The 23,551-nt window shown below is 33.9% G+C and overlaps 3 protein-coding genes and 2 long non-coding RNA genes across 6 annotated transcripts in view; 3 read left to right on the plus strand and 2 right to left on the minus strand.

The window, feature by feature from the left end:
- LOC124438153 overlaps nt 1-1,415 on the plus strand; it is a 281,486-nt gene extending 280,071 nt beyond the window's left edge. Inside the window, exon 56 of the mRNA XM_046988148.1 lies at nt 1,381-1,415. The gene's annotated coding sequence lies outside the window, so the exon portion shown is untranslated. The remainder of the gene's footprint in view (nt 1-1,380) is intronic.
- Nucleotides 167-12,355, plus strand: LOC124438159. Of its 2 annotated transcripts, XM_046988156.1 has the most exons (14): nt 167-272; nt 2,197-2,302; nt 2,867-2,991; nt 3,190-3,228; nt 6,376-6,483; nt 6,815-7,503; nt 7,633-8,248; nt 8,530-8,607; nt 8,984-9,070; nt 9,302-9,388; nt 9,597-9,650; nt 10,326-10,425; nt 10,883-11,895; nt 11,972-12,355. In XM_046988156.1, exons 3-14 carry the CDS (start codon nt 2,946-2,948, stop codon nt 12,055-12,057), a joined length of 3,003 nt encoding a protein of 1,000 aa, XP_046844112.1. In that variant the 5' UTR covers nt 167-272; nt 2,197-2,302; nt 2,867-2,945; the 3' UTR covers nt 12,058-12,355. The 2 variants fall into 2 exon arrangements, with proteins under 2 accessions (XP_046844112.1, XP_046844113.1); XM_046988157.1 differs by lacking the exons at nt 167-272; nt 2,197-2,302 and having other exon boundaries at nt 2,851-2,991.
- A 5,849-nt stretch (nt 12,356-18,204) lies between these two features.
- On the minus strand, nt 18,205-18,960 carry LOC124439468 (putative nuclease HARBI1). Its single transcript, XM_046989694.1, has one exon. The coding sequence runs from the start codon at nt 18,958-18,960 to the stop codon at nt 18,205-18,207; it is 756 nt and encodes a 251-aa protein (XP_046845650.1).
- A 429-nt stretch (nt 18,961-19,389) lies between these two features.
- Nucleotides 19,390-20,456, minus strand: LOC124439267. Its single transcript, XR_006946333.1, has 3 exons — nt 20,313-20,456; nt 19,968-20,078; nt 19,390-19,744 (listed from the first exon to the last, which is right to left on the minus strand). It is a non-coding gene; the product is annotated as an uncharacterized LOC124439267 (long non-coding RNA).
- LOC124439268 lies at nt 19,450-20,546 on the plus strand. Its single transcript, XR_006946334.1, has 2 exons — nt 19,450-19,505; nt 20,244-20,546. It is a non-coding gene; the product is annotated as an uncharacterized LOC124439268 (long non-coding RNA).
- Nucleotides 20,547-23,551: the final 3,005 nt, after the last annotated feature.

A 23,551-nucleotide genomic window follows, 5' to 3' on the forward strand; every position in this document is an offset into this window, starting at 1 on the left:
GTATTTGCTTATGGCTCACACGAAAGGCATTTTTGAAAGCATTCGCGTGTAAAATTTAATCTACGCCCTTTCAAAACTCCTCCAATCTCCGTCACCAAGGGTTGCCAGGTCACTATATCTTGCTGTGATCTTTTCAAATTGAGAAAATTTATGTAGGTATGAGGACTTGCAAAACAAATCAATCTTGTTGTTTTGATGCTTGTAGTCAGACGGTAGTAAAAACGGTGAAGAAGTCAATAGTGTTGAATTACTTATAGACCGGAGAATTTTTTGTAAGTTTTTCAGAGTTGTATTTTACTCTCATTAATAGTCAATATTAAAAACCGGAACGCTTTAAAACGTAAAGTTGAATTTTGCAGATTTTTTTATTCATTAGAAAATTCATTGTGTCAGAAGTTAAATTTTATCACATAAAGTCTTTCTTCCTTATTTATATGTCTATTTTCCGAGTACAAATCTTCAGATTATATTTTTAACAGGATAATTCTTTGCAACTCACCGGAATCAAAGTAAAAATTAATTAGGCAATAACAATTCAAACTAAAACGATTTCATAATAATTTGTGTATTTTTGTAGAGTTTTTATTCTCTAGTCAAGATGCCGATTTTCGATTTCCAAAAAACAAGGCCATAACATAGGTTTTTACTTTGTTCATGTGTATTCATGACAAGAGTGGTGTGATATACGTGGCAGGAAGAGCACACGCAAGCAAATTTTCTCATGAAAAAGAATATGCTTGGAAATGATTTCAATACTTAGAGTTATAGGCTGATAAGTTTATTTCATAAAGGTGAAGCACCTTATTGATGAGAATTAGAAGAATCAACCTTTTGAGTTAGTTTATCATTAACCAATTATCTATGCTGCATTACTGCAATCTCGAATAGATTTAATGCAACTTTTATCAAATGAATATCTTTTGAAGCTTCCAAAGATTCAATCATGCGCTTTTTCCGTTTACTATCTAAGGCCAGCGGATTATAAGAATTTGATTCTTGGTGCGTCTTGTGATTCTGTTTTGACACAAATTCGTTACGCTGTAGACCTGAAATTTGTGGTTTATAATAAGTTTGTCATGTAAGTTGCAATTTACAATGCATTGTGACCTCCCTATTTGGAAACTACATACGAATTAAGATTGGACTGCACTGAGGGCTTTGTACTACGAGACATTTTAAAATTTTTTGATCCTGGTCAACCTGATATACTTCTTTTTTAAAAAAATTGGCGCCTTTATTTTGTTGTTTGGTTTTCTTTCCTAGAAAAAGAGTTATGTGTTGGCAACGATTTTTTATTTTTTAATTAATGCACTGTTAATCATTCAACCTGTCATTTGTAATCGTAATTAAAATATCGTATTGTTTGTATTTTTAATGTAGAAGAGAGTCAAGATAAAGTAAGTCCACTTCCTAAAGGTTGGTATATTTATGCAGCATACTTACAATAGATAAAGTAGTTTGGTGTTGCTATTTTATTCACCTTGGTGAATCTAGAATTATAATATTCTTGGATTTGTGAGATATGTAGAAACTAAAATAATACTGTTTAGGTTATTTTAGGCTTGCTTTCCGAATATTTTATACATATGGTTAGCCCAAATGTGTTATAGAATAATGTACACTTCATGAATAATCTACAAGAAAACGGGGAGGCTGTTCAATTGGTTATTCTAAAGTGTTTATTTAAAAAATTCATTTTTATGGTTACATTACTTTTTACACTTAGTTATATCATTTGACTTAATTCATGTAGTTCCCTGGACGAATCCGTTTTTTGGAAGTTTTTGTGTCAGTTAGCTTGTGTTTCTAGTCCGTTGGTTAATGATAACTATTTTCTCTCAGGAATTCGTCCTTTTAGTTTTTCTTTTATTTTGATGTTTTTAAAAGTGATAACCATGCAGACTGGAAGCGATTGGATGGTATTGGAGGATTTTTGCTTTTAATTACAGTAAGTTCACCCATATTTTGAATCATAAAAGGGGTGAAAGTAAACGTTTATATGAATTTTTCAAGATTAATTATTTGTGACAAGTAAAAACATTTATATACAAATAGTTAAGAATGATGCTTGTTTGAAAAATGAAAGTGCTAGTAAGGCATTGACCCCTCCCTCTATTCCGTTGGTAAACCGATGGTTTTGAGCTTTCATATATAATGTGCATCTTTCTCTTTCGTAATCAATTTTACATATTACAGATACTGATATGACAAATTAATGAGAAATTCGTTGACGAAAAGAAAAGTTCAACGACTGTCAAGCTGATTTCCAGTTCGACACCACATTTTAATGTGGAGTCTCGCGGTAAGTTGACCTGTTCTGCGTAGGATGAAAAATATTACGCGTTGACTTGTTGCCACGTTGGTTATGGACTTCATGTAGGGAATGATGACCGTTATTGCGATTCGAGATAAAATTGTTGAAAACAAAGAAGCATTCAGCGTTTATCAAATATACTTTCTTGGATGAGGACAGCGTGGTTGGTCATTTTTGACTTCTCTTATGGGCCTGAAATCGATATCATGTTCATCACTGTTGCAATAAAGAAGTTTTCAGAAGCTTGTTGGCGTGATGAATTGGAAGATGTTGATCAAACTTTATGACGTATTTAGCATTGACGAAATGTTGCCAAGGGAATCTTAAAAGTTCCACAGCCACTGGTACTGAGGGCTATGTTTGACCTTAAGTATTCATCTTTTATTAATAACCATGATTTTGCGTAATGCTTTTCGCGATAAAAGTGATGAGTCATTTCTTCAGCCTGGCGCTGAATGATGTTCTTGTTTTATTTTTGGATGAAAAAAAATATTGGCAACCAAATTTGCATGGTTTGCTAATAAAGATGAAGACATATTATGCCTGCTTTAGATTAAACATTGCCTTAAAAGCACTCGGCCTTCAGGGTGGTCAGTTTTTTAAACCGAAGAACAATGATGACTCCCTATCAATGAACAACACCAACCGTGACGATAATGGTCGCACTGCTTATAAAGGTAAAAAGTTGTGTCATTTTATTTTCCTTTAATTTTTCTCTAATATTTTACTGGTCGAAACGTTTTTAATATGACAATGGTAATGACAATTGATAATGCAATATAAATAACGTTTTACAAGTATAAAAAAACATACATATAGCAATCGACTTTTTGACTATCAATTTTTCATGATTTTGTGTCTTTGTGGTGTTTTAGAGAAAGTTGACGAGAGAACATATCAGGAACATGAACAAGGTGCATAGTAAAATCATCATATTATTGTTTGAGTTGAATATTTTTTAGTATAATATAAACTACACTTCACTATTGTAGATGTTTAAACAGACACCAGTAAATACTGCAGCTGGTTATTCGATGAAAACAACAATGCTCTCAACACTCTCATTTTCTGTTTCGACCAAAGACATTTTATAATTATTTTCGTGGTCATACATTTTAGAACTGTAACAAAGTTAAAATCGGTAACAATGTAGTTTGCCAGATTTCTACAATTTTCGAGTCGACGCCTTTCTATGTATGACGAACACGTAATATGGCGTCAGTGTCGGTTACGACAAATCGTTGTTAATAAACGTACCTGTAAATGTTGGCTCGACAAAACATTTTGTGTAAACGTACCTTTGAAACTACGTCATAAGCTTTACAAATATATAAACAAACATTTATTTTTAAGTTAAAGTTTGAACAAATACAAAATTGTGCGTCAAAGCTAACAAATATATATTTTAAAAAAATGTTCATAAAAAGATAATAAGCATCTCAACTTCACGTCATTTAAAACTTCTCCAGGGTAGAGTGTGATTACAAGAACTTGAGTGTTACTGAATATAAGTAATAAAGTTACGTATTCACTTTTGAAAAAATTTCTATTGTTTACTACTAATAATAAATTTGAGTCAAACTGTAAACTTTTCTTTATAATTACAATAATTAACGAACATGGTGAATTTAAATTCAATTTTGCGTTTTTATGGTTTAAATGGTTTTTTAATGTTAATTATGTAATTTCTTTACAGGGGCGGATGTAGGATTTTTCAAACATCAGTCATAAAAAGTCGGAGGCGCTCCGCACCTGGGGGTCTGAGGCATTATCCCCTGAGAAATTTTGAATTTCAGAGCCTTAAAATGCCATTTTCAGCGTTTTAGAGCATTACAAAATGTATTTTGTGGGCATCGTTTTTGCGTAAAAACAACACATTTTGCTTACGTTTTTTCAAAAAAATGAAGTGAACAATACTTGAATGTTTTGCCAAATATTTAGGCTCATTATCATGCCAAATATATGGCTCATTAGCATGTCTAGGAACGTAAAATTTATTTTACAATAATGCTATTCAAAACAGATATAGTCTTTAAAATTTCTACCAAGTTGTCAGGCATAGACCCCTAGAGACCCCCATTCAAACCTCTATGTAATAAGTTAAGTTACAAATTTGGTACTACAAGTGACAGTTCATAGATATAGAAAAGCTCAGACTTCAAACCATGCAAGTTTATTGTAACCCTTTACCCATCTCCACATCAGTGCCAGCAAATTCACTTTTTGAGAAAAAACTCAAAATTTTTTCTGCCAAAGAAAAAGCAAAATTATCAGAGTGAAAATTTGCAGTTAAGGACAGCTTAATGCCATAAATGTTTATTAGGCATTTCACTAGACTATTATCTTTTGTAAGTATATGCAAGGTGTGTTATATAGCAATCACTAGTAGCATTGTATTTGCAAACACAAACAGAATGTAACCAACATGTCTTTAATTATATAATTACATGAATGTTAAAATTGGTTCATGTGTCATGCTTACTGGTTATGATAAATATCTTTTCATATGATCAAAGCTCGTTTAAATGTAAATCTGAAATAATTTAGTTTAGAAATTATAATGATCATCAGAAAAATTACCTAGTGATCATGAAAAATACTTTGCTGTATTGCCAAATTTCAAGGTTTATCTGCATACATAGGAAGACATTTTTACTTTATAGAAAATGCTTTTCATACATCAATAGCCCTTTGGAATTTATGGCAAACAATCTGGTATGAGCAGTAGATTAACACACCTTTACATCTCTACATGAGGTGTTCAGTTAGAAAAGGGACAATATGTGACATGGGACAACATTTCATGTATGTGAAATACTCAGGTTTAATACCATTCCAGTCAAATTGTCAAAATAAAAGCTTCATGGATCAGAAGACTCAAAATCACAGGTTATAGTAAACAGCTTCTCATGTAATCAATGTTAGTTTTCTCAAATCTTAAACAATATGTAGTATAACTGTCCAATGATTGAATGATCAATGATCATAAACTGAAAAGCCCCAAACATTTGTTTATGATAAAGTAAATAATAGTATGGCGCCTTATGGCTACAGATTTTTTGTCCATTGAAATATATTTGCAGAAATGTAGGATTTCGCTGCCATATAACGGCCACGATTCCCCAAGCACTAAAGAAATCATAGCTAAAAGTCCTTCGGCAACAACAATTTTAGAAGCATCAATCTGCTTACCATACGCCATATTAACATAAATCGCATCACACACTCGCATAAATTGACTTTGATATATTACATTCATGCATACACTTCACTTGTCCTTTACTTACGATTTTGGATGTAAATTTCTGCTGATAAAACTCAAAACAATGTTGGCTTGCTTTTGAACATCAATGACTGAAATGTCGCTCGCGAGATCGTCTTTGCCAAGCATTTACAATTCATCCATAAATTTTTCACCCTCTTGAAAAATTCCCAGTTTGGAAAGCAGCATTCATGTCAATATATGAATTTGTAAAGATTTCCATAAATTCCATCTGATTGTAGTTTAGTTTCTATCATGCTTAGAAAATTACTATGAAACGATCAAACATTCAATTCAGACAGTGAGCTTGACTATGTTAGTTCAGTTGGCTATCAGTCGAAATCGGTCAAACCAATCACAGTAAGACAAAATTCAAATGAACCAATTGTAAGATAGCAATTGGACTCCCTTATAGGTCCGGCCACCCTATTATCGGTCGAGATTATTCCAGACTGTCCACTGATCTGGCCATTGACCAATAAAATAGCGTTTCTGGCGTTCATAGACTCCTTTATAAGTCGAACCAGTCAAGCCACCCCGCTTATCAGTCGGTTATTCCAGGTCAATTAAAATTCAACTGATCTGGTTACCAAGGAGATATTCGTTGCATTAGTCATTAGTTTTCAATAATAAATAAAGCTGGATTTTTATCACGAAGTAAATGCGATAATAAAGTAAGAATAATTAGTGATTTTTTAATTAATATGAATAGGTAATTTTTGAATTTCAAACATCAGTCGCGCGACGGATTTGACATACTCTAGATCCGCCCCTGTCTTTATTGTTCTTTTTACTACAGCGACATACACTTATTCAAGCCAACTTGAAATTGCTGAGAAAACGGACAACAAAATACTCAATCTGAAGCTTCTAGCCCCGATGCACACCAATGAATATCCCAATTTGGGTAAGACACTATTTAAAGCATAAAGCTAATTGTTTGCAATAAAAATGTTATATATCGAATCCACATTCCTGATGATTATCTAAAGGTAAAAGGTAGGTCACATTTTCGCAGTTTATATTTAAGCAATTTTAAATATTTCCTCATGATTATGTAGCAAATGTACTTTGAAACCACGATTTGTGCTTGCACGTGAAACTAACATAGCCAGAGGCGTACTAAATTTTAGACTGATGAAAACTTTTACACCACATTAATATTAAAATTATTGATATGTCTATTGACTATATGACTATTTTTTATATTTTGCTAAATGGCATACAATTATTTTAAGTTGGGTTGTCGCAAAAATGGAATTGCGTTGACAAATCAGTGATGCATCGCGAAAAGTTTGAAATGATGCAAAAACATTGGCTTGAACATCCAGGTGATATTAGAATTAAAGGCGATGTACGTGTGATTTTCGATAAAAAGTTCTTGATTGGCAAAGGAAGTGGTGGAACCTTGGTTTATCTTGGTTTGGGAAGGGATGGTTATGGAAAAGCTGTAAAACGAATCCTTAATAATAGCTGTATCCATTCTGCTCTACGAGAAAAGAATGTTTTGCATGAGCCAAACGCAAAGAAGTCGAAGCATGTTGTAAATTATTGGAACTTCGTAGAAGAGGAAGGAGAAGATTTTGTCTATTTGATATTAGACTTGTGCGAACAAACTTTGACAAGTTTTGTTGAGTCTACTAGTTTAGATAAACTTCACGAAGCTCTTCCCGCAATCCTTAAGCAAATTTTAAATGGATTATCTGATCTTCATAGTGGCCCAAGTTCTATTCTTCATCGGGATTTAAAGCCTTCTAATGTTCTTCAAGACGTGAAAGGCAAATTTATGATAGCTGACTTTGGTATTAGTCGAATATTGAAAAGTGGCGATAAATCACATGTAAGCTATCCTAATAGGAGAACTCAGTATTGGATTGCACCTGAATCCTTGAATGATGGTCGTTACAAGAAAGAGTCTGATATAATGGTAGATATGTTCGTTAAAAATATATAGCTATTGTTTAGTTCTGCAAATAACTAATAAACTCAATTTTTTAGCATTTCAGTATCTAAAGTTGATGTTGTGACTATTTATGGTGTTTTTTAATAATATTAGAGTGCAGGAATGGTGGCTTATTATGTTGCAACAAAAGGGGAACATCCTTTTGGACCTCCAGAGTATAGAATGAAAAACTTGTTCGATGGAAACCCTGTTGGCTTGAAGAAAATCGATGATGTTCAACTTGAAGATCTTCTTTCATGGATGCTACAACTAAAACCAGAAGACAGGCCATCAGCCAACGATGCGTTAAAACATCCTTATCTACAATCCGATGAGGAGAAGTTTGACATGCTGTGTGATGTTGGGAACCAACCAGAGATAAAGCCATCGAAAGGTCAAAATTCGCATGTTCGTAAGCAGTTGGATTGTCATTCAAAATGGATGAAGCTTATCGACGATAAAGTATTAGAAGATTTCAAAACCTTTAAAACAAATGGCAAAAAGAAAACTTTGACTTACAAGCCTACATGGGCAAGTTGTTTAAGATTCATTAGAAACGTGAATGAGCATTGGAAGGATAAGCCTCGTCCACATCTATCGCCATATGTTAAAGAAGGAAACTATAAAAAGTACTTTTTGCAACATTTTCCCGATCTTCCTCTTCGTGTGCATAAAATCATAAGGTCAACTGACTGGAAAACAAGACCTGATCTCAAGAAACATTTTACCTGTAAGCCATAAACATTATTTTTCTTTTTCAAATACATTACTGAATTAGGCTTCCATGATGATATAAATATCCCCTATTTAATTTTGATGCTCACTCAATCTTTTTCGGTAAACTAACAAATTTGGCTATAAAAAAATTGTTTTCTTACTCTACCAACTCTCTCTTTTTTGTTTGTATTTTTATTCAGTGTGTTTTTAACACTTTATAATGTTTTTCTCTCTCGAATCTCTACACTTTAAGCTGTACATAATTGTAACAATACCGTTGTGAACATTTTTTAGATACTGAATATCATGTGAAAATTGAAGAAGTTAGTGGAAAGAAAAGCAAAGAGGTCATGGACAATCTTGATCTTGACGGTAAATAAAGTTACAACAAACTAATGCTCACTGGAAGTTAATCACTCTCAAAATATAACTCTTGTCTACAACTTAGCATATATTATTTTTGGAATTAGTAAAATGATGTAAATTGATGAAAATCTACTTTGTAACAGTAAATAAAAGTCGATTATTCTAATCAGAAGGGTTACGGTATTTCTCTAATACACGCCTAGCCTCAACTACGCCTTTCCATCTGATGAACGCCCCTTTCAAATGTGGTTTATATTAGAGTAATTCCGTAAAAATAAAAAATATAAAATATTCAACAATCCTATAAAAAAAGCTTACTATTGTTGCAATATTTTTTAATAATATTATCATTCTTAAATGTTTTATATTTACATTTCTTTAGCTTCTGAAGAAAAGAAATCTTTGCTATATCTACTAAATGATAATGACAGTGATGCTGATATTGGTATAACGTCTACATCAGGACCTAGTAAGTAATGAAATTTTATATGCACATATTTACACAAACGTAATCTTTATTGTCTTTTGAAATGTTAAGTACAAACAAGAATGCAATGTAACCATTGAGATTCGTTTATATCTTCCTTATTCACATACTTTTGTTAACGGTCAAAAAAGTGAAGAGTGAAATAACTCAGCAGGTATTCCTTTTATCTTGCTATGATGTATTAACCGTGTAATGTAATGCATTAATTTCCAGCTTCTTACGAAAAGATATCTTTGTCATCTCCTATGAGTGACAACTACTATGAAGACATTGACAAAACCCCTTCTACAGCAGTACTTGGTAAGAAATTGTATTTTGTTAACAAACATTTGCACAAACATCTTTAAATTCCCTTTAAAAGTCAAACACAAACCATTAAGAGTCGTTTATATCATGCGTATCATCCATACGTTTGTAAAGGGTCAGATAAGACAGTTTTAGAAATTTTTTATCATACTGTATTGTTATTTAATTGCATTGCAAGAAATTAATTTGATTTATCTATTAGATGATAATAACAGTGAAGTCATCATTGGTGTTTCGCCTTCCACATCAAAACCTGGTAAGCAAAAGAATTTTGTTAGCAAACATTTGCCCAAACATTTCTATGTTTTTCAACGCTAAATACAAACAATAATTGTTCGATTATTGATAGCCAATAAAAGGCAATAATTATGTTTACGAATATATAGTTTCATGTAGCGTTTATGTGGTAGCTAGATGCCCTGATGTTGGATCTAAGTTATCCGTTTCCTTTAACTTTTTTTGTGATAGATAACTGTTTCAAGAGATATTTATGATGTGTTATGAAAAAGTAAATTATAAGTTTTACGGAAAAACTTGCAATAAAACCCATGTTGTCATTTTTCCACCCAAAAGATTAAAAACCACAAAGTAAGGTAGTTCAACTCACTGGTTCAACTCCCTCTTTGCAAACACATTGCATTAGCATAACCATGCATGTAATATTTGCAAGACCGAATAACATACAATAAATGGTTACGTAAATGCAAATTCTAAATAATTTATGGCTCGCTGAAAGATTTGAGGGGGAGTGTTCTACGTCATGGGACCAGCTTTATTGTGTCTTTATTGGATCAAATATCCCAAAATTTTAGTCAGACCGACATTTTTCGTCTTTTGTCCGTTTGTCGGACCAACTTTTTATTCATATTTTACAAAAGCTGTGTAGTGTAACATGTGATATATACTTTTCTTTTCTTTATCATGTGTTTAGATGCGGATGATAATTTGGATGAACACATTAAAATCTTTAAAAGTAATTTTCTTGACAAACGCAGTAACATTAAAGCTGACGTGTGTAATGTACTTGAAAGGTGAAATACTCTAAATGTAGTTAAAGTAAATGGTTTGAACCCGGGAGTATCGTTACATGTTTGTAAATGTAGATCGTCCAGGCTGGAATAGTCCTGAGAAGGACTGTTTTTGTTGTTGTTGACTGACGTTTCGACAACTTTAGCCGTAGTCATCTTCAGAGTCAAATGAGGAGTAAACGTCAGGTTAGCCGTATTTGTTATCTGGTTTTTACGTCATTGTATTGTGTGTACAGGAAATGTGTGGGTGTCCGTGCTCGTATCACCTGAAGATGACTACCGCTAAGGTTGTCGAAACGTCAGTTAACAACAACAAAAACAGTCCTTCTCAGGACTATACCAACCTGGACGATCTACATTTACAAACATCTAAATGTAGTTCTTGGAGAAATTCAACTTGAATTTTCAGTATTACAAAACGAATTTTTATCTAGATATGAGCTTAAATATTTATTTTTAGTTTCACGTGGCTTCATGGAGAGTATGGAACAGCTGGCCCAAACGAGAAGATGCCATTTCCTCACTTATATGTCATGGTTGATGATAGTCAAGAAAAATCGAATGAAATTATAAAGAAAGAGATTGATGGAAAATTTGGATGGGAAGCTTCGAAATATATTGATTTGCCACGCAAAGCACCTAAAAAAGCAAATTTCCGATTGCTGTCTGATTTTCGCGCTGGAAGAAAAGATCAAAATGACGTTGGATCTCGTGGTACATTGACAATGATTTGTCAAAAGGAAGAACGGTATTTTGCTTTAACTTGCGCACATGTTGGTGTTGTTAGTGACTTTGTTGACTACCAAGGCGTGTTCAATGGCGAAGGCTGGTTGGAAATTCGTGATGCTGTGAAGTCTAATTTCACGACATATAACATGGTTTACTTTTACAAACCTTCTCACAACGACAGTGAGGTGCAACTTGACCATGACCGCAACGACGTGGTTTCGCGGTTCGGCAAAAAAACAGACATAATGCGTATTTCTGTTGGTGAAACAGTTTTCAACAGGTGCCTTGGAAAATACATGAAACGTTTTCAATTAAGTTTAGAAAATGCAAATGACGAGCTTTATCGACGAGTTGTTCTGAAAAATGAACTCGTTGACGCACGCATTACTGCGAACAACAAATCCAAGCATAGTAAGATCACAGGGTACAATTATTCTTATTGGTGCCAATATCTAGAAAGGTCTATATTTAGAAATGCAGTCAAGATTCAAAGTGATGTGTCATTTTTTGAGGATGGTGACTCTGGTGCTCTTGTTTACTTTTTGGATGAAAACGATAATTGGGAACCGTTTGCGTATGCTGTTGCTGAAGTCGTAGGAGATGGCAATGAAGATGGTATTGAGAGTAATGATAGTGATCGTGAGGTTTGTTTTGCCGAACCTGCGAGGACTTTTATTTGCTTTAAATTGGACAAAGCTTTGGAGAAACTGAACCTTGAGAATGGCGAATATTTTCGAAGAAATGGTAAGATGCTATGTTATGTTATTGTTGTTTAGTATATTCCTAAACGTTAAGGCTTACATTACATTTAATGTTTCAGATTCGACGGGTATCGCCAATTCAATCCTTCATGTTCTAAAAGTGGGGAAAAATTATCTTACTGGAATATTCAAAAAAACATCCTAAGGGTGCTCTTATTTTGGAGTTTAATGAGCTAACTTTATTGAACGTAATCAATTTTAATTAGCACTAATGACAAAATTAATGTAAACTATGATTCATTTAGAATTCGCGATTTGACCACAATGGTGAATCCAGTATTGGGCAGTAAATCACAACCTTACTTTTGGATTATTTTAAAATTTGAACCTTTTTACTTGTAATTAGATTAGCAGGACATAACTGATTCTTTGGAAATACTTATGATCAATTACATTGTTATAAAACATGTAATATGTATTAAAGCTACAATTTATTTTCCAAATCACTGGCTCTTCTTTTACATTCACACAATCTACGAACACTACATACACACAACAGCTACTGCCAAAACTTTAACTGGTACAAGTTGGTGGTCCGAGGACAAATTAAACTAGGCGGCTAAATTTCTAGGGTAGTATGGGTTACAGCTCCACAGCTCCCCCTGTTCTGCGGTCCCTGCACAAGACTCATAGCACAATGTACCTAAGTTATCTTTCTAGTACTTATAATTCATAAATCAATAATTTGTGATTTCTCAGGCGTAGAAATGCATTTAGTTTGCGTCTGAAACTCAATGTTGTGACGTAGTCGTACTGACTCGTACAATAGAATGCTGAAACGACAAATTTAGAACTAGCAACTAACTTTTGTTGATACATAAATTTACGAATTTTTGTCGAAGTCACAAAACTATTTGTTCAAGTTGATGGGAGTATGTTCCTTGTTTTAATACTTTTTATTGTCTACTTTTGCAAAACGCTATAAATCTTGTAATCCCAGTTGCTGCCTAAAAACTTTACCTTCAACTTAGTTTCAACTTTCACAAGATGCACCATAACAGAAGCACTTTGATTCTGGGGTTCTGGTTTGCCATTTGTCAGACAATTATATACATATGATTATTACATAACTGAGGTCTATGGACCAATAACTTCATGCTTTAGCTCAGGTATTATTAAGCACATCAACTCATTTGTAACGATATTTTGCTCGAGAGTTTCAGTTGTTTTTTTAGTCGATGGAATGACAAAGACTTAATTAATACCCTTAATGTAATTATTAACAGTAAATATGTATCACTTCAAAACATTATTTTGAAATTAATGAGAGTCAATGACAAGGATAAAAAAAATTAAAATCGAGTAGAAGCAGAACATCTCTGCTTGTATCTAGTGCATTGTATTTTATCTGCTATCATATTTCACTTATAACTCTCTTTTACACTTTATCGACTTGTTATTTTTAGCTTATTACCTATAACGGAAAAAATTTTTATGATCATTAATTGAAGATAAGTTTGGTAAAGTTGGCGAGTCTTCTTTGGACTGAGGACCAGGAAGATGAACAACGTTTTTAATTGGAAACTTGCAGCACTAAGACAATTATTAAGGAAAATTGTGTCATCATAAATGATTTTTGTCAAGAGTTAATTAGACCTCCTAGAAATGTTGTTAATAAAGTTACTGGAAACAGCATGTAAGAACCTTCCTTATAGTTATAGCAAATTTGCCAACTATGTTTTTATGCAGTGGTCTGTATGCTGTTCATATAAAAATGCGACATAATCATCAAATCTGTAAAACTGCTGACCATTTCTATTTTTGCATTGTTATTTGAATTTATAACTTACACAGAAGTCTGACTAGAACGTTAATATTGGGGTGGTGCATACTTATATATTCCATTGTGCCGACTTTCTTTTGCTAATTCATTTTCAAAAGAAATCAGTAGAGCAAAACTGAATATATGAATATTCCACCCCACCCCCCCATTCACGTTTTAGTTACGCCTCTGAACTTACTACAATATTTCGTTAAATTTGTTTTAGTTTAATTATATAGAACAAATATTTAGAACAAATTGGTGTTCATTTTTAACTTGACATAGGCCTTAATCCATCTGACGTTAGATGGTTTCTGATGTAATTTAAAATCTATCTACGTTGCATTCTCTATAGAAATACAAGATAGACATAACAGCTGGACGATATCAGATCAGATAAGAACATTTTATTGAATGAAAACAGTTCATTTGGTAAAATATTGCTTCTCATCCATTCTCACCCATTTCATTGTACAACGCTATTCATTCATTTTCAACTGTACAACACGTTGCTATCTAGATTGCATTTGTGAATTCTTTCAATACCCAAATAACCATTTTAAGAACATTTCACGCGTCAGGCGTTTGATTCAATCGCCAATAGTTTGTATTGGGTTTTTCTATAAGATAGAAAGTCAGTCTCTTGGCGATTAAATCGAACTTCCAATGCCTAAATGAAAAAGTCTTAACATTTTGTTATTACCTTTATACAAAACAAAAGACTTCACAAATTCAATTTAGTTTTTTTGAGCGTAACAGTCTTTAATTCCATGTACAAATCCCCAATTTCTGTTTTTAACACATATCTTTCAGTCTCTTATTAGCTACAGTTAACAAAAAATAATTTTGAACATTTACCAGGAAGAATTCGATTAGAATGATAATAGGAAAATAAAAATAGACAAATTCTCGGTATCGCTAGTATCGAATGAACAAAGATCTTTTTCTTGTTATTTTAAATAGTTATGCAATGAAGTGTGTCATTGACACGCGTAATATCACATTTTTCAATGAATTCTTGCATTTTAGATAAACGGACTATTCTAAATTCTAATACTGTATATCTTACATGCCAACATCCTTAAGGTTTTTTTCTTCTCATTAGGTGTTGCATGGTAGCTCCTTGTTTGATTCGGTTGTCCAAATTTAGAATCTCCTGTGTTTTTTTTAAATCTAGTCGACTTTTGACGATTAACTTCATAGAGTTGGATGTTTTAAAACATTGATACAAGTAACGTTTAACAAGGATGAGTACAATTTCTGAAAATTTTCTTCCTGCGTATATTTAATTTTTATAAATTTTCATCTATGTTAAGGCTAATAATCACGGAAAGTTGCTTTGTTGACGTACGGCGTTGAAGGTTATGATGTTATATGTAATTTAAACGCCTTAATGATTGAATATTAAAACTGTGCAAGTATTCTATTTGCTATGTCAAGATGCTATGGGTGGTCTCCTTGGCCCCCTTTTTGCCAACATATTCATGTCTTTCCATGAACAAAACTGGCTGAAAAACTGTCCCCACAAATTCAAACCTGTTCTCTACAGACGATATGTCGATTGCTTCCTCCTTTTTAAATCAGTTGATCACGTTCCTCTCTTTTTAGAATAAATCAACCATCAACACCCCAACATCACTTTTACCTCTGAGACGGAAAATAGTGGACGACTACCGTTTTTAGACATTGACATTTACCGCTCAAACGACAAATTCACCACCTCTGTATATCGTAAACTCACATTCACCGGTCTTTTCACAAACTTTAACAGCTTTATCCCACTTTCTTACAAACGCAACTTAATCTCTGGCCTATTACACCGCTTTTTCAAACTCTGCTCTAGTTATGAGACTTTTCATGCCAAATTGAAACCACCAGAAAACTACTCAAACTCAATTGCTCTCCAACTAATTTGTTCGACCACATTGTCCGTCGTTTCCTTGCTACAAAATTCGAAGAGAAACCACCTGTCCTTAGTGTCCCAAAGAAAATAGTGTATTTCTGACTCCCATTCACCGGCTGTCACTCGTTACAAATCCGCACACAAATCAATCGTCTCTACAACGCTGCTTTCCCTTATCTCAATGTCAGATTCGTCTTCCGTACCCCCTCACGAATCTCTTCATTTTTTCCCGTTAAGGATAAAATTCCCAAGTCTCTGAGATCCGGTGTTGTTTATTTATACACGTGTCGATGCTGTTCAGCGTCGTATGTGGGTCAAACCACACGCCACTTACACACCAGAATCTTGAAACACTTGGGGATATCTCCTTTGACTGGAAAACGCTATACCAACCATTAACATCACCGAATCACGAGGCACAACATTCACTGGGACTAGGCAAAATGCATTACTTACAGTACTGACTATAGACAACGGCTTACATTAGAAAGTAGGTGTAGCAACTTGGAAAAAACTACCCTGAACAGATCACAGCAATTACCGGTACCTTACAAATGACTTATTCACAATACAAATAAACGATCAACTAAAAACATTACACTTCACACTAATTCATAATGACAATACACAATTGACACCCACACATTACAAATAAAAACATAACAACTAAATCACACATCACAACTAAAAACATTTCACTTCACACTAATTCACAATGACAATACACATTTCCTGTACACACACTACAATGACGTAAGAACCAGATAACAAATATTACTCCTCATTTGACTCTGAAAATGACTACCGCTAAAGTTGTCGAAACGTCAGTCAACAACAACAAAAACAGTTCTTCTCAGGACTATACCAACCTGGACGATCTACATTTAGAAACATGTATCAATTACATTGTTATAAAAAATGCAATGCACCTAAGTTATCATTCTAGTATTTATAATTCATAAATCGATAATTTGTGATTTCTCAGGTGTAGAAATCCATTTAGTTTGCGTCTGAAACTCATTGTTGTGACGTAGTCGTACTGACTTGTACAATAGAATGCTAAAACGACAAATTTCGAACTGGCAACTAACTTTTGTTGATAGACAACTTTACGAATTTTTGTCGAAGTCACAAAACTATTTGTTCTAGTTGATGGGAGTATGTTCCTTTTTTTTCATACTTTTTATTGTCTACTTATCACATACAAAAAATGGGTCGTGTAGATGGTTGTCAAATAAAAAGTGGCACATATCAAGGAGCGAAGTAGATCCCAGGCTTAACATAAAACAAAATATGGCGGGTAATAAAACAAACTGGCCCTATCAAGTGGTGAGCTTGTTGCTCGATACTGTCAGAGAAAGAGAGAGTATTTGGAATACCAAAAGTGAGCATTACAAAAACAGAAATATAAAGAGTGCACACTACCAGGAAATACTGCAAGCAATCAAAGTTGAACTGCCAAACGTTGATTTGCCAAGCATCAAAGGTGAGTGATAATATTCTAATGGAGTAGAAAGAATTGCATTTTAGCGATGTATGAACATTGTTTATGCTCTCTGGTTTGCATTAAATCGCAAAGAAAAAATATCTTGTCCTGCTTACATGGCAATGTGTTCAAACTTCTAACTCAGCTTGTTCGCATGCCAAAATTGGAAAAGGAAAACATATCCATCTGTAGCTTTATATGCTATTATTTGGATTCAAATAAGTCTATTCCAATAAAATTTCTGGCTTAAACTTTTAGCAAAGATACAGAGTTTAAGAACATTTTATAGAGAAGAAGTTTGAAAAATAAGAAAAAGCCAAAGTACAGGCAGTGGGGCTAGTGAAGTTTATGTATCAAAATGGACGTTTTTTGACCAGTGCAGTTTACTGGATGAAGTTATATCACACAATCGTCAAGTATTTACAAATGATATTGATGAAGGTTTTCCACAAGACAGAGAAAACCAATTGAATGATTCAATTATTGATAATGAAGATACAGGAAGTGTATGTAGTTTCATTTCAAGCTCAAAGAAGAGAAAACAATCACATAGCCCATTTCTTGAGTCAGCAACATCTGCCTTGAACCAGTTGGCAAAATCAGCAACATCTTCTCCTTAAGACCAGTGGGATATTTTTGGTAAAGATGTGGCACATGCAATGCGTGGTCTGGCAGATAAAGATATACAAAGACGTGTCAAGTTTGCCATACAATCGACTATTTTTCAAGCCACAAAGCCCCCACGGGCTCAATACCAACCATTTTATTAAGCCGACCAATCAATAAATAATCCATCTTCTTAAACCACCATCTTATTAAACTAGGGTATTTTAAATGAACATTTTTCAATGATTAAACTTCTACATCAAAATAACTTATACATTTGTTTTTGAGTTTACTTTACTGGATTTATATATATATAAAGGGCAACATCAACCAGCAAAACAAGTTTTCATATATTTTTAATATTCCAATGAGGTAAATTTCTTTCTTTGTTATAATTCCTTAGTTTGTCATTGTCCATTGAAAATCAACTGCCCGTTCTTCAAAGAAATAGTCTTTAAGAGCATTTCTGATTTGTCTTGCATGAATTAATGATGGGCGGGCACTGGCATCTGGCTGGATGTCACATACTTCATTTTCATTGCCTAATTGTGTTCTCCAAGAACCATTCACAACATTTCCTTTCCTGACCCTGGTCCTTCTGACTTATCAAAAGGTTATGCAGTGCCATACAGGCCCTCACCACCTGCATTGCATTTGGAACATCCAACTCCAATGTTCTCAAAAGACATCGGAATCCACATCTGAATCGACTACACATCAATACAAATGCATTTTCGACAATTCTTTGTGCTCGTGAAAGTCTATAGTTAAAAACTTTCTCATCACCTATTGCAGTCTGGTGTGGATATGGCTTCATTAGATTTTCATTCAAAGCAAATGCCTCATCTCCAAGCAGAAAGTAAGGTATAGGCAATAATGTATCTCTTAGTTCTTCAGCTTGTGGGAAATAGCATGTCTTGCATATGTTTTTAAGGTGACTGTCTTTAAAAATTCCTCCATCTGACTGGTTGCCAGGGGCTCCAGGATCAAATGAGATGAATTTAGCATTTGCATCTGCAATAGCCAAGAGGACTATGCTAAAATGTTTTTTATAGTTAAAGTACTCAGGGGCTGAGGTTGGAGGTGCACGCAAGTTGATATGTTTACCATCAATGTTGCCAACTGCATGGGGAAAGTGCCATTTGCACTTAAATTCATCAGCAATGTGTAACCATTGTTGCTTTGTTGTGGGTGGCTTTAAATATTCTTCCTTCAGCACATTATACAAAGCTTCACAGACCTCAGGTACAATTTTTGAAATAGATGAAACTGATATTCTGAAACTGTACATGAACCTTCCAGTGGCAGCACAGAAAAAATTCTGAGTTCAATTACTTCTCGTAGTTTCAAGTCATCTTCAAAAACTGGTAAATTTGATATTTGTGTTTTAGGAGATTCTAAGTCCAGTGACATTCATTTTGTGTAATATTTTGTAGATGAACCTTCCACTCCCAACACAGTCGAATTTAAAGAACGTTTTCTCAAAAAGGATCACAAAATTAAAGGGAGCATCCATGAAAATTTGAAAAGGTAAATGTTTTTTATCGCTTTTACGTCAATTTTGACTTATTTGGCACGAGGAAAAGGCATCGAATATCTTCACTTTTCCACATTTGCAGTTTTCCTTGGCTTTGTGGCAAGTATGGTACAGCACGTCCTACTTATGAGTTGAATTATCGTCACATGTATCTTGAAGTTGACGAATCAAAGACTGAGGATCTTTTAAAGCAAGAAATCGATAATAAATTTGAATGGAAAGCTTCTGATTACATTGAATTACGTTATGTTGACCAACGTAAGAAAATAGAAATCCAACAGCTATCCAACAATGTTATGGTAAGTCGAGAGGATGAGCCCAATATATCAATTTATGGCGCGTTGACTTTGTTCTGCTGTAAGATGAACAGCATTACGCGTTGACTTGCGCTCATGTTGGTTACTTAAAAAGTATTCTCAAAGGGCGAAAGCGTGATTTATACTGAAACTTTTTAAATATTCAACTTAGTTTGGAGTAAGTAAATCAGTTCTTATAAAGTACTACTTCAAGGTAAATGAAGTATCCAGTTGCACAGAATCTAGGAAAAGAAATTGAATTTCGGTAAAAACGCCTTCCCTCATGTCTTCCTATGATAAGTTTATTTGTGCTTGGTTTCATTGGCTTTCATAAAACCCGAGTTTGTGTGGCATTGTTTGAATTTTCAATGAGTTTTGCATTCAAAATCATATTGCAAGTTGGGAATGAAATCATGAAAAGAAAATAGCTTTTGGTATGTAAGAGGAAACGAAAGCTTCACTCACCTGGCGAGATATATTTTTCTTGAGCAACATAAACAACTGCAGCAACACATTGTTGACATTATACCATGCTCAAATCGAGCAGGATTTTCACACATCCAATCTCTTGTATTGCTAGAGAAGCATAATTATTGATATAGATTTATACATTATATTTGCTTATTTGATTGTTCAAATTGGACAGTATATGGTTGAATTTTCAACTTTTGTATTGGATATATTGCCTGCACGTATATAAATGCTGATCCCCTGTTATTATTGCAAAAAAATTTTCGTTAGGCTGATTGAAAGAGGACGGAGGACTAGCAAATTAAGTGTCAAGGGAAAATTTAAAAGTGGTTGGTTTACCTTTGAAGAAGCAATACATATATCCAAAAGCGGTAGATATTCTGACGATAGTTCATAAACGCAACCTTCTACGCAACATTCAGGATCTTGGACTACGTTTGGAAAGCCCATGTCACTACCAAATGCACCTAAGAGTTAATGGCAATAAAACTGATTTTGAAAACTCTCTTAAAGACACTGCTTCTGTTATTTCTGACCTCGTTTATTAAAAACAAGTCTATAGCCAAATAGCAATTCCCAAAGACGTGATCTTATTTTGCACCGTAGTTGTATAGACAACCTAAATGCAAGCCCCAAATTCGTCAAATCAAAAGATATTTTCTAATAAGTATAGATGACAGTAGCTACAAATCATTATACCTATTTTCATTCATATTCAAACCATATGCAAACTACAAAAAATGACCCAATTTCGGGCTCGTGTTGACTTCAAACTTCCATCAAGAGAAATCGGAGACTTTTTCGTTTCTAAATAAAAAACAAGGTTTGTGAATATTCTATGAAATTTACTGATTATTTGTTTTTCAATTTAAAGTTTTACCTTGATAGCTTATTCACGGGTTTCCTTACTGCAATAATTTTAAGCTGATTGGTCTCACCGTTTTTAAAAGTTCCTTTGTTTTGTTCTAACTACAAAAAGTGAAGCAGATGGTCATTTCACTCTCCAAGTCTAAGTATCAACTTTTTTATTGAACTGATTTAAACTCATAAACTAAAAAATATCAATCTCACATTTTAGCTATATGTACCTCTTTTTTGTCATCTAGTTTGGGGACAAAACATTGAAGTTTTTTATCATTTGGCAAAAAGCAACCCATTGATTTATTCACAGGAATTTCAATGCTCTCCTTGTCGTAATTTGCAGAGTTATTTCGAAGAACAGGATTTGTCTTTTGATGATTTCTAAAACTGTTTCGTTTCGAGGGTGCAGATTTTTGTCTTGAATCTGTCAACTCAACTTTGTATTTTGAGATTTCTTTTCTAGAAACGTCATAGTCACCGTCCACCAAAGCTTTCCAAATATCTCTCACGTGGACACTGTCCTCGTCTGATTTACGCTTGGTATTTTTTTTTTCCTTGAATAAATGGTGTTTCTTGAATTTGACGATTGCATTGTGCACTTTTTTTGTAACATTTCTGAGTAGTTACTAATTTGTCGATTTAAGTTTGAATAACGATCATGTTCAATATGTTTTTCTTGGAACTTGGAGTAGTAAGAGTCATCTTTGTTTTCTTCTGTTGAATTAATAAGTGACATGTTTGTTACTCTGCATTTAGTCTTCTTTTGTGAAGCACGGTTCTCCAGCAAATTAAAGTCATTTTCTGTCAAAAAGTAGCACGTTCTTGAAGAAACTGATAACTTTTTAATGATTAGATATTTATAAACATCGTCGATTTTTACGCTATCAATGGAAGATAATTCCATATTACAGTGAGTTGATTTTAGATGATTGTCGTTATTATCATGTGAGCTACTAACATTATGAATATTTGCATCATAGATTCTATCTAAAGGATCTGTGTTACATGATTTCCTGCTATCTAAATCCCTTTCACCTTTAGAAAGTTGACCAGTCCAAACATCAACACCAGCTGCCTGTTTGGAAGCATTAGAATCATGAATATCAATAACATTGTCATTTGCTTCTTCATTTACAGAAATGATTCGTTGATTTTGTGCAAAGTCATTTCTATCTTGCCCTTTGTTGTAAAAGTTTTATTAAATATTTATTATATCTTCTATATACTAACCTAAGGAGGTTTTACACAACACTGCTGGAGTTCAATGCAAAGGCTCCTTAAATAATGGGCATACTTATTTACATTTACGTATATTTAAATTTTGTAATGAATTCTGTTCATTCACCCTAACAACAAAAAAAGAATACCTAAACATATATGTAGCTGAATTTAATATAACTGTCCTTAACTAACTCAAGGTAATAGAATGACTTTAATAAATGTTAGTTGATTCGTTCTGTTTTATTTTATTTTAATCATAAGTTAATCGATCTGGTGCTCTTCTTCTTCTTTCCGAACGTCGTAATTGCGACGACTGCTGTTCAACACTCTCATCATATAAATTTGTTCCTCTCACTACTTCCGTTGGCGTAGATATCTCAATCTTTGCGTCTTCTGTGGGACGTATTGTAGTGTCTTGAACTTCTATTGGAGGGGCAGAAGTTGTTATACCGTCTTGAAATCCTAAGTCTCCTTGAGGTGCTAAGTATTTTGTTGATACGGTATCCTCTCTTCCATCAGCGTGTCGAATGTGAGCATATTGAGGGTTTGCTTGTATTAGATGTACTTCGTCCACTAACGGTTCAAACTTTGAATTTCGCGCTTGACGTTTTAATAGAACCTTTCCTGGTGTAGCTAACCATGAAGGGACAGACACCCCGCGTTGACTTACGTTGAAAAGAAAATCGTTCATGAGGAGTAGCGTTTGTAGCCGTACATAACAAGGACCTAATCGAATGGAGTGCATCCAGCATCACCTCTTGCCAGTGGTTAATGGGTAGATTTTTCGATCGTAAAGCGAGGCAAACTGTTTTCCACAACGTTCCATTGAATTTTCTACTTGGCCATTTCCTGCAGGATTATAACTTGTTGTTCTACTACTTGAAATACCCTTCTGTAAGAGAAAACTCTTTAGTTCAGCACTCATAAATCCTGACCCTCGATCAGAATGAATGTACGTAGGCATACCAAAACCGAGAATAATTCTGATAGACAAGCAACAATAGTCCGAGCGCTAACATCTTCACATGGGAACGCAAATGGGAATCTAGAATACTCATCTATGATAGTCAATATATATCGTTTCTTGTCCGTACTAGGCAGCGGACCTTTAAAATCTAGGTTCAGTCTTTCAAACGGCTGTGTTGCTTTTATCAGATGTGACTGTGCAGGTCGATAGTATTGGGGTTTACATTCTCGGCAGTCTCTACATGATTCGGTCATGCGCTTAATTTCTTCTATCGAAAATGGTAAATTTCGGCTTTTTACAAAGTGACTCATGCGAGATACTCCAGGATGACACAGTGCTTTATGAAGTTCGAAAAGTTTATCCAGTGTAAGCGACATAACCTTCACTCTCGATAAGGTATCCGCTGGTATATTTTCTTCTCCTGTTCTATATACTATGTCAAAATCATACATAGAAAGTTCCAATCTCCACCGCATTATTTTATCGTTCTTAATCTTACCATGACGTTTCAAATTGAACATATAAGCTA

This window comes from Xenia sp. Carnegie-2017, unplaced genomic scaffold (genome assembly GCF_021976095.1).
Source record: "Xenia sp. Carnegie-2017 unplaced genomic scaffold, XeniaSp_v1 HiC_scaffold_19, whole genome shotgun sequence".
Lineage (NCBI taxonomy): Eukaryota > Metazoa > Cnidaria > Anthozoa > Malacalcyonacea > Xeniidae > Xenia > Xenia sp. Carnegie-2017.

Bases quoted from the DNA above. Each gene is read 5' to 3' on its own strand.
- LOC124439468 (XM_046989694.1), bottom strand. From the start codon at position 18,960: ATGTACAGTTTCAGAATATCAGTTTCATCTATTTCAAAAATTGTACCT.
- LOC124438159 (XM_046988156.1), top strand. From the start codon at position 2,946: ATGAACAACACCAACCGTGACGATAATGGTCGCACTGCTTATAAAG. The intron at 2,992-3,189 runs GTAAAAAGTTGT...GTGGTGTTTTAG, and splicing joins TGGTCGCACTGCTTATAAAG to AGAAAGTTGACGAGAGAACA. The intron at 3,229-6,375 runs GTGCATAGTAAA...TTTTTACTACAG, and splicing joins ATATCAGGAACATGAACAAG to CGACATACACTTATTCAAGC.